The sequence below is a fragment of the Medicago truncatula genome, chromosome 8 (assembly GCF_003473485.1).
Source record: "Medicago truncatula cultivar Jemalong A17 chromosome 8, MtrunA17r5.0-ANR, whole genome shotgun sequence".
Lineage (NCBI taxonomy): Eukaryota > Viridiplantae > Streptophyta > Magnoliopsida > Fabales > Fabaceae > Medicago > Medicago truncatula.
In genome coordinates this window covers 19194321-19206255 of record NC_053049.1, presented here as the reverse complement: position 1 = coordinate 19206255, position 11935 = coordinate 19194321, and the positions used below count along the sequence as shown (strand labels likewise).

Genomic DNA, 11935 nt, shown 5'->3' with positions numbered 1-11935 from the left:
CCATTCTGTTTCAGTTACACCAGTAACATATACCAAAATGAGTTTCCATGTAAAAATGGATAAAACATGATGATACATTAAATTACTTTTACAACTCTTTTCGATGAGTCTCACTCTATCCTGGTTATCATAGTAATATCTTAATAGCAATACTTTCTTAATCCACAAGTCTAAATTGAAAGATTGTAGCGAAATTATTATCTCTTTGATATCGTACTACTATTCCTAACAAAAGTAAATTGACCTAGAAAGGATAAGAACTAACAAAGCTCCGAACAAGAATGGACCTAGAAAGCTGAATTAAAAAGTTATCCTGCACAAGCTGAATTAAATATTTTTTCTCAGTCCCACTATGCATTTTCAAACAAAACAATATTTTTTCTGTGTAAAAGTATATTTCCAAAATCATATGCGTTGTAAAAAATTGTGGGACGAGTAAAATTGGATCCACGATATAAATATTTGAGTTACTACACATTGTAGGGATTCCTATGCATCCTCACATGTTAATTGCATAACATGTGAATCATGAATTGAATAAGATAATAATATCAACATCCTCACATGTTAATTACATAAAATCTACAGTCACAGTTCAAATCAAATCACCAATTGTGTACTTCATATACATTCACAGCAAGTACCATTATTTGGAAAAGTTAATGTATGAACATTGTAATTGAAAATAAGAAAGGTGTATGTTCAATCCAGCTTCCTTAATAAATATGCAACTTGAACTTCTTTTGTCAATGGCATGATCCAGTCACTATATAAATCAGCAACCAAGCTTGGATTGATTTTGTACACAGGATCAGTTTTTTGATCCTTCAGATTTATAGCCACTCTTCTCTTAATTGATTCTTCAACTTCAGGATATGTTAGCAATTCCATCAATCTATCCTTGTCCTGCAAAATCATTGCAGCAAAAGAAAGTTCATCATGCAAAAAAATTCAGGTTACAACCATATATCACAAAAATGAAACCAGAAACAGTGTTATAGCTGCTGTCTGACGACATATTGTCCTAGGTAATGTACTAAATTTCGTGAATGTAGAAAAAATAAAAGGAATTCAATTTAAGCATGGCTCTGAGAGGTATTTGTACCTGTGCTACAATAGCAGCTTTGTATGAATCAGGAGCAGCTTGGCTCGGCTCTAAGTGACCTACTTATTAATCAAAGAAATCACACTTGTTGATGAAAAATATAATATAAAAGAAAAACTCATTCGTTGTCGCTGAATTCCTAGAGGTGGAGATAAATAAAAAAAACAAAAAACCAAAGGTTATGCAAAATCTTAAATCTGATTAAGTTTGATGAGCAGCAGTGATTTCAAAACCTTATGAATTAGGGTTCTGTTATTTCCCATGACTTGTGCTAGAGCATATATACTAGTATTTTGGGCTTTTTAATTTATTTGAGGAAAGAATTTGGGCCCTTAAAATATACTTCAGAAAATTGCTCTTTTAACTTCAAAAATTGTTTTCTAACACTCGAAAAATATCAAAATATCCACCGCGACAGTTAACTGTCGTTCACCTTCAATGATAGTTTACTGCCGTTGTATAATCTGCAGTTAACTTTCGTTGGAAGCAGCGACATAAGTACTGTTTTTTATCACTAATACTTTCATTCAATCATTCACACATTCATTCAATTTATTCTCTAATTATGAAAATTGTTGATCACTACAAACACAATTTTGGTCATCTTAATCATTCAATACCTGAACATATACTTACCGTTTTATGTCTTTTGTAACAAAAAAAAAAATATATCCTATTTTGATAAGAGAAAAAATAACTGTCAAAAGATTGATGTGATTTTATAACAAAAAATTTCATTTATGTTTTTGTATCTAAACAAACTAAATTATTCAAAAACAAATTGATTTTACAACAATAAAAAAACTCATAATGGATTTTGATTTTCTATAAAATCTCAACAACAAAAAAAGTCTCTAAATTATTAAATGTCAAAATAATTTTTATTTTACTACGTAACGAACGGGCTCTATGAGGTTTGTTACAACCTTTTTAAAAAATGACTTTAATGAATAAGGTATCTCTTTGTTATAGATTTTGAAAAGATATGGATCAACAAAAAAAATTTAAAAATAACTTCGAATGAAAAGATATTAAAGCTATTAGCTTTTCAAAAATATATATAAGATATATCTAACTTTAAATTTGACACGAGTATTGGAGAGAGAGAGAGAGAGAGGCGGTGGCTCTAAGAACCACTTAGAACAACCGCGTCAGTATTCTTTTTTGTCAGAAAAGAGGTAATGATGATGCCAATTTAACCATCAACCACCTTTCTGCTCTTTCCCTTGCTTCTCACTACATCATGTAGCTCCAGAAGTTTCCACCCAACTGATGTGTAAAATCCGTAAATGCACGGTTTACCGTTGTAGTAACAAAGAGTATCGTTCCGACAGAGAGTTATGAATTCAATTAACTTTAAATAATGATTAGATGAGAGTTTAAGATTAGAAAGTTTGGATTTTTAATTGAATGAAAATATTAATAATAAAAGCGTCTTGGGATTATTGGTTCATCTTGAAGACTGCTAAGTTATGTATTTCAACTTCTTCTTCTCTTTCCTTTCCCGTTACATAATCATCCAAATAGTTAGGATTCTTTCTTAATCTTGCAGGAGGTGTCTCATCATTATCATATGTCTCATTACTTTCCTCATTATCATGTTCATTACTTCAGGATTCACTACTGCTATTTTCAGCTATTTCAACATTCTCTTCATTGTTTTCACCATTTTCATCATCACCTTCAATTGTTATAACTTATGTATTGGATTTCACATCCCATTTTAAACCTCTATAGATTCTTCAAATACTACATCTCTGCTCACAATTATATTTTCTTCAACTGGATCATAAAGCTTATATGCTTTAGATTCTTCACTCATACCATGATGAACACACTTTATACTCTTATTATCCAGCTTTTTTCTATGCACATAAGCAATGCATACGATAAGTAAAAATTGATTCATTCAATAAATGATGTATGTGCTCTTTAATATTTACCACGTACATCAATTATTGAATGAACCTAAAATGTTAAATTTTACTTATAACTGTGACTGGAGGATGTAACTTTTTTTTTTTTTTGCGGTGCCCGGGTTTGAACCTCGAACCTTGCATATATTATGCATTATCCCTAACAATTGAGTTAAGCTCGAGAGGATATTGGAGGGTGTAACTAATAAGAAGAAAGTAGTATGATTCTATGCATTATTAATAATCTCAATGATCAATTTATAATTAATTTGAGAGTATCTTAAGGGGGATGTATTGGATTAGGATTCTATGAGATTTTAAAAGACTTTTTAATTATGAAAAAGTCTTGTAGTATTCAATCAAGACTTTTTGCAATTTAAAAAAAGTCTTGTGGTATTCAATCAAGACTCTTTATCATTTTAAAAAAGTCTTGAGGTATTCAATCAAGACTTTTCATCATTTAAAAAAAGTCTTGTGGTATTCAAAATCATTCAAATTTCGAAGGATTGTTTAATAAATTGGATTTTAATGGATTTTGTGGGATTTTGTAGTGTAATTTTAACAAGAAAAAGTCTTTCATGAAAAGATTAGATTTTTTGAGATTGTTTTTGTTTTAAAAGTTACTCTCTCTCTCCCCCCTTCCTATTCTCTCCTTTCTCTCTTCGTTTCTCTATCTCTCCATTATCTCTCTCTCTCTCTCGCTCTCTCTCTCTCTCTCTCTCATCTCTCATCCCCCCTCTCTCCCTCACTCTATCTCATAAAAAAAATAAAAAATCGTATTGAGAATATTATGATAGAGAGTATGTCGTAATCAATGTTCCGCAAATCGAGTGTTAACTCTCCGAGATTACCGAGTTTACATTTTTAGGTACAAAAATCGTGTTAACTCTGAGGTAAAATTGGTTTCTGGTAAAATTGGAAGGTTTAACAAGATTGACTGAGTTAACACTCGGTAAACTCGTGTAACTCGACCGATTTGTAATGGTTGACACAATATTTTTTTTTAAACATTTGTAAGTACTGGCATAATTTTAAATATGTACAATTGAATTTTGTGGGAATAACATTTTTAACAAATAAAAAATGTGTATTGAGAATAATGTGTTAGAGTGTTTTTTAGTCCCTTAAAATCTTATAAAATCCATAAAATTCTTAAAATTTGAAAATCAATAGTCAAAGAATTTTTTATTGGTTTTATTTTTCTTTATTCAAACGCTGGAATTTATTTGTTCATTATTTTTATCATTCACACTTGTAAGTTTGTTCTTTTTCCCCTAAAATTCATTGAATCCTTTGAAATTTTAAAATCATATAAAATCCTTTGAAATCCTTAAAAGTCTATATGATAAATCCTTTAAAATCTTGAGTGTATAAAGTCTTTTACATAAAAATTCTTTTAAAATCTCACAGAATCAATACAATCTCACACAGTCTTTTAAAATCTTAAAGACTTTTTTTATTAAAATAGTCTTTTAAAATCCTAATCCAATACACCCCCTAAATTTATACATATTTTTTAATAGTATCTTAAATTTATATTTATATAACTTATAATTATTATTTTTATTACGATAGATTTTTTTGTTTTTTTTTATAGAATAAGATTTATTATTTGTTAACTTAAGATTCGGTTCTGATTTTGATAGAATCGATATGTTTTTATTTACTTAAGATTTGGATTTGATTTATGTTTTAGTCTATACAATAAATAAAAAATTAGTATTCTCAGTCTTTAATTTATTTGTTGATCAATAGTTTAGTGGTAAAAAATTCATCTTTTTAAGGTGAATAAGTCACGTGTTTGAGATTCAAACTTCTACCCTTTAATATATTGGTACTATTATCACATCAATTTGGTTTTTTCTAGATTACCCTCTCTTATTTAGAGGGTATTTTACCCTCTCATGATATCAATCAATCAAAATGTAATATACATTGGCAACATTAAATATCATAAATGAGTTAATTTTTTCTAAAAAAATAATCAATTATAATCATAAGGTAACTTTTAATACTTTTAATTTTTATTTAATTATAGACATGATTACATTAGAGATCTTTTATCTTATTTATTTGTTACACTTGGGTCATTTATCTTTATTTTTTTCCGCTTAGGTCTTTTATCTCTTATAAAAGCACATATACATCATTTTTCTCATTTTTTTATTAAAAAAAATACATAATTTTATTTTTTAATATATCCTTTTATTAAAAATGAAACAAATCCAGAAATATGATGAAGATGTTCATCATCTTCATCTTATTCCTTTGAATCTTCATCATCTTCATTGAATCAAAAAAAATTCTACACAAATATATCTCCAAATATCATGAATTAATGTTATATTCACCTCAAATCTTCTTTTAAACACAAAAATCAAACCCCTATAGAGAAAGAGATTTAGTTTCATCACAAAAAAAAAAAAAAAAAATTAGTTATATAAATTGTCACGCTGTATATTATTATTTTTATTTTTATTTTCTAACTCAATATTCAATCCCGACATAAAAATAACCCCAAAATTGATAGCAGCTTTGCACATCAATTTTGTTGTTTTCAGAACAATCTTAACTTTCGTAAAGCCTAACCCTTCCGTCAGTGACTAAGCCTCCACCATCCACCTTGCAACATTTGTGAAATTAAGGTTTTGATTTTTGTGTTTAAAATAAGATTTGAGGTGAATATAACATTAATTCACGATATTTGGAGATATATTTTAGTAGAATTTTTTTTATTTTTGAATTTTTTTTCAGTTTTAATAAAAATATATATTTTTAAAAATAAAATTATGTATTTTTTAATAAAAAAAATGTATACGTGCTTTTAAGAGAAATAAAGGACCTAAACAGGAAAAAATAAACACAAAGGACCAAAGTTTTACAAATAAATAAGATAAAGGACCCATAATGTAATATTGCGTTAATTATATTTTGGTGTTCAATCTTAATTAATTTACACGACAAGACTGACTTAGAACAATTAAAATTTCACATCAAATTTCTTTCATCTGAATGTCCTTAAATTTATCAGTTATATTCATAAAATTTATTCCTCCCATTTTGATTGTTCAATTTTGTTGTTCCCAACTGCTGCATTTTTCAATTTTCGTGGAATCGTCATGATTTCAAATATCGTGAGAATTGTCGTTATTTTCCAGTACAACGTCAAGTATGATGACTTGTTTTTTCTTTTTGATTTGATTTTTCTTGGTTGTGAGGTAGTTAATTATAACAATTGAGTAAATCATCTGTTGTACTTTGAGCGCTGCTAGTAGGTGTTGCCGTTGTGATGTTGTGGGGGTTTGCTAGCATTTTTTTGGTTGTTGCTGAAATGGTTATGTGATGAGGCTTTTGTTCTTTTATTTGGACTTAAAGGCTTTTGCTGATAGTGAGACAGGTCTATGCGTGTTAACAGATTTTATTAGGTTGGCTGCTTAAATAAAAAAAGGGTCATGCTAACCGGTGCCCCCGGGGCATGGGTTAAGCATACAAAAAAAAAAAAAATTCTTACCATAAAAGGAAGTTTTGTTGACTTATTTATGGATTAATTAAACAATTTTCAATGCAATAATTAACATATAATTTCCCTTTTTATTATCATTAACCAGTGCCACGGGGGCATCGGTTAGCATTTCCCATAAAAAAAATTAAAAAAAAAGTCACGATACCTGACGCGGTTCTAGAAACAACGACAATTCTCACGATAATTGAAAATTGCGGCAATTTGGAACGACAAAATTGAACAATCAAAATGGGAAGAAGAATGAAAAAGAAACAAAAATTGATCAATATAGAAGAATAAAGAAGAAGAAATTTGAAAGAAGGAGATGTTTTTGTTCTCACTTTCGGGGTTCTGGAATAGAAGAAATTTTATGAATGTAAATGATGAATTCAAGGACATTCAGATGAAAGAAATTTGATGTAAAATTTTATTTGTTATAAGTCTTGTAGTGTAAATTAATTAAGATTGAAAACCTTAATATAAAAAAAAAAAAAACAAAATCATTTGTTGTTTCAAAAAAAATATTAAATAAAATTTAAAAGTATTAAAAATTAACTTATGATTAAGATTAACTCTCCTTAAAAAAAAAAATTAAGATTAACTCTTTTATTTTTAGAAAAAATCTACTCATTTATTTGACATTTAATGTTACCTATGTATAGTACATTTTGATTGGTTGATATCATGAGAGGATAAATTACCCTCTAAGCAAGAGAGTGTAACTTAGGCCTCACCGTTTTATTCAGTTTTGATTTGGTTTTGATTTATGTTTGAGTTGTATATCTATAAATAAATCTGCTGTTCTCATTCTCCTAAAAAAACTTGGTATTCTCGTTAAAATCTTCGTTACCAATTTTCCAATTATGTCTGCTTCTCCTCAAATAACCGTCACTTTGGTTGCCCTAATTCTACTCCAATACCTAACAGGTTCTTATTCCACAACATTCACAATTGCTAACAACTGTAAATACACAGTTTGGCCAGGAATTTTATCCGGTGCCGACACAACACCCTTCTCCACCACCGGCTTTGCTCTTCAACCCGGCGAGTCGAACACCCTCGCCGTACCCCCCAAGTGGTCCGGCCGTCTATGGGGCCGAACCCTATGCTCTCAAGATTCCACCGGAAAATTCTCATGTGTTACTGGCGACTGTGCTTCCTCCACCATAGAATGTGTTGGAGGAAACGCTCAACCGCCAGCAACATTAGCAGAGTTTACACTTAACGGCGCAGGTGGACTTGATTTCTTCGACGTTAGTCTCGTTGACGGTTACAACCTCCCGTTGTTGATCAAACCACGTGGAGCAACCGGGGGTGGAAACTGCATGACAACAGGTTGCATGGTGGATTTGAACACGGCGTGTCCAACCGAGTTGAAAGTGATGAGTAACGGAAGCAGTGTAGCGTGTAAAAGCGCGTGTGAAGCGTTTGGAGATCTGCAATATTGTTGTAATGGCGCTTACGCTACTCCAGATACATGCAAGCCAAGTTCGTACTCACAATTCTTTAAGAGTGCATGTCCACGTGCTTATAGTTATGCTTATGATGATGGAACAAGCACTTTCGCTTGTGCTTCTGCAGATTATACCATCACTTTTTGTCCCACAATTTCGAGCAACGCTAGGAAAATTAATTAGTAACTAGAAACAGAATTATGCAGGTAGCAGATTACATCAGCTCAAAAATTTTCTCTTATCATTAGATTTTATATTACTTATATGATTATTCCTTGATTTAGCTTTTTGTATCGCGTCGTGATGAAAATAACAAACAATTTCAAATAATAATTTAGGCACTTATATATTTTAGCAGAATTACTCCTTTAACTTACATAACAATATTAACGAAGTTTACTTCTTTTTTTTATAACTTCAGTCCAACTTAAAAAAAAATATAAAAAAATAATTATGTGGCTATTTGATTCAATGTAATCAATATTTTGAAGATCTATCAATTAGAAGTTAAAATCTGATTTATTACGCTCTGTTGTAAAAGTGATGGTATTTTTTTTTTAGATATGAATTGATCGTAAGTTGTAACTTGATAGTTTGTCATTGATAAACTTTGATCCAACTGCCACGGTTTTTTTGGTTTTCACAACAGTTTTTTCAACGTTTTCGTAGGGTGCAAATGTTGTAGTGGTCCAATGTTGAATAAAAAATTGGATTATGAGCAACAAAAAATTAATAAAACTCATATTTAAGTCTTCCATTTTTCGATGAAGATTTGGTATCATTCTCGCTTGTGTGGTTTCTCTATCTACAATGTGTTGAATCACATCAATGTTGACTCCCTAGAAGGCCCAACGGTGGTATCGTATCCCGGTTCAACATTGGGTGGGGGGAGAGAGTGCTTCCTGGTTGTGGATCACAGACACGGAGATTCTATTAATGGAGAAAGGTTGTTAATGTGTCAACTGTGAATTAAAATTTGACATTGGATGCAAGAGTAGATGTTGAAAAACATTTGAGGGAGATTATTCAAAAACTTAATGCTTTAGGACTTTGGGTGAAGAAGTGATATCGATCTCACTTGTATTGTTGCTCTTTGACCAATGATGATACAACCCATGTAGTTCCCATAGAAATCACAACATTATAATAATTTGTTTTGTTAGCTTTTGAATGTCATTTTTTTATTTTTTTTATCTTAAATCTTAGCCGAGGATGTCATTCCCTTTAATGCATATTTGTTATTCAATATCTGTTATTTCAAATTCCTTAACTTTAGTCTTTCGTATGACCAGACAGTAGAACAATGTAGACTTGTTTTGCTTAGTTGACAAAATACATGTTTATTAGACATTTTAATTTGATGTGACATTTTTTGATTGAGTCTGTTATTTTGGTGGCATGATTATCCAATAAATTCTATCTCCTTCACAAATTCATAAATTATCGGCAGCTCGTTCTATTAATTATTTTGTTAGAGTAAAAATACATTCTCCTTTCCTTAGTTTTTCTTCTTATCATTCCTCTCATGTTCAAATTCCTTTTTCAGCTTCTTTCTTTTTCTAATTTACTTTCTATATTCTCATCAAAGAAAGGAACAAAGACAACCCTCTATGAAATAGTCACTAAAAATATTGGCACGGTAGGGGAGCTGGGCGTGTATCGGGTGTTATTTCGGTGGTGCCGCCGCTAAAAAAATAATACTTAATACCATACTATTCAAAAAGAAATACTAAAAATACCTAAAACATTACTCCAAATTTCATAAAACATTCATAATATGAAATAAAAAAGATAGCAAAATCGAAAATTGCTAATACCAGTTATACACAACTAGTACAAGTTATTCTTTTACTATTGATAGGTCCGCTTTGACCGCTTTCCCCTTCTGACACGCGCCGACGCGGCCTAGCGTGGTGGTCTAGATTTTTCCGCTATAGCGGCCGACGCTGCCGCTTTTGACAACAAAGCTAGCTAATATATGTGGCAATAATTATTCAAAAATATAATTCCCTGAAACATTTGACTAGGTGAACATCGGACTAACATTGCAAAAATATTATGTACAAAATGGTTAGAAGGATATTCTACAAAATGATGGGATGACAGCTCATAGTAGCAGCTCTCATGGTACCTGTAGTTACTGTTACCATCAAGACCTTTAGGTAGCCATCTTAAATTCTTTCAAAAAAAAAAAACAATGAATTATAATCAAGCAATCTCTCTTTCTCTCTGGAGTCTTGTTATACTCTAAATAACAAATCAATTAAATTCCTTGGACATATCATCCACACAAATAATTCATATCCAAATGAGATTCACATTTGACCATGAGAAGCTACCATCCAAAAACAACAAACTTAAGAATAATTAGTATTTAAACACAACTAGCAATTTTCATATATATAGATATTTAATCCCGACATTAAGCTACCAATTGCATGGCTAGTATTATCAACCTTGTATGAAATATTGTAAATTTTAAACAAAAAAATCAATTTTTTTTACTAGGATCATGTTATTGAAAGGGCTATTAAAGTGGCACTATAAATAACTAAAATTGTAGTAGTGATTGAGAGTGTTAAAAGAGAAATTTTTGAAATTTTACTTTTTGAGAGAAATTATTATGGGTCCAGCCATTGCCACATGACCAACATACATTTGACAAAATGGAAGGTTGCATGTGATGAAAAGTAGCAAGATGCATGGTGTACACATGGTGTAGTGTATGAGTGACACATGTTGTGGTGCATGTAAGGGACACTTGGTGTGGTGCATGCATTGCAAGGGACAATTGGTGATTTGCATGAAAGGAAAATGACAAGTGTTCTCATGCATGTAAGGCAGCTTTGGCTTGTTTCTCCTATAAATAAGACCATAAGCAAGCATTCACGACAAACCACAAGAGAAGAACAACAAAAATCAAGAGAGAAAAAGAGTCTTGTTTAAGAGAAAAGTCATCCTCGTAGAGAGTTTTCTCTTGAGGGAAATAATGAGCCAATTTGTGAGAGTGTTCCTTACAAATTGAGAGATAAATTATAGTGAGATCAACCTAAGGGTGAAGTTGTTGTATTCCCATTATCATTATAGTGGAAGTTTTAAGAAGCCCAAAGGTCTCGTGGTTTTTTCCCTTTCTCACATTGAGAAGGTTTTCCATGCTAAAATTCTGTGTCATTACGCTTATATTTCATGTTTCCGCTAGTGCCTATTTTGAGTTCACGGAGGAGGCAAATTATGCAGGCATTTCCTAAAAAAATTTTAAGGGCCCATAGTCTTTCCTAAAAAAAAATAAGAGGGCCCAAAATTATTCTAGTGTACCACAACCCTAACCTTTCTCAAATTCTTTCTCACATTCATAGGGTCTTGAGATCGCTAACTACGTCTGCTAATCAACCTTTTCCAAAGATTCACGTTCTGCTGTTGTCACAAGATCTCTCAATTCTCAACTCAACTTGTCCAGTCCCTCAATTTTCTCAAATTTATGATGTCGTGAGTTTGTTCATTTAACTACACATATAAATACCTATATAACCTGTTTTTTATCTCCAACATTAGAAATATTGTCGGTTCATGATTTTATTTCTTAGATTATATTTTTCAAACAAGTGTAATTTCCTTGATTAATCGGCCGGTCGTTTAGAGTCCCATATTCAATTTCCAGTAGTTCAATGGAATAAGGAGAATTAAGTTCAAAAGTAAATATTTATGTATATACCTTCACAGTCAGAAATGTGAAATTGTTGGCATATCCTTGTGTGAACTTAGAACTTGTTTGGATTCACTTATTCAGATTATCTACTAGTAAGCACGTGTGAGACAATTTTGATACTGGAAAATTGGATTATCCAAAAACAATAGAGGAGGACATTGCACAACATCTGCTTAATGACGATCATGTTACAACAGCTTCTGATGAAATATCACTTATGTCAAAATAGGATACTAGCATTAATCCTTTATT

The 11935-nt window shown here is 30.9% G+C and overlaps 1 protein-coding gene across 1 annotated transcript; it reads left to right on the top strand.

Moving 5' to 3' along the window:
- Positions 1-7386: 7386 nt before the first annotated feature.
- LOC11411886 (pathogenesis-related thaumatin-like protein 3.5) lies at positions 7387-8160 on the top strand. Its single transcript, XM_003628348.1, has one exon. The coding sequence runs from the start codon at positions 7387-7389 to the stop codon at positions 8158-8160; it is 774 nt and encodes a 257-aa protein (XP_003628396.1).
- The last annotated feature ends 3775 nt before the right edge of the window (positions 8161-11935 follow it).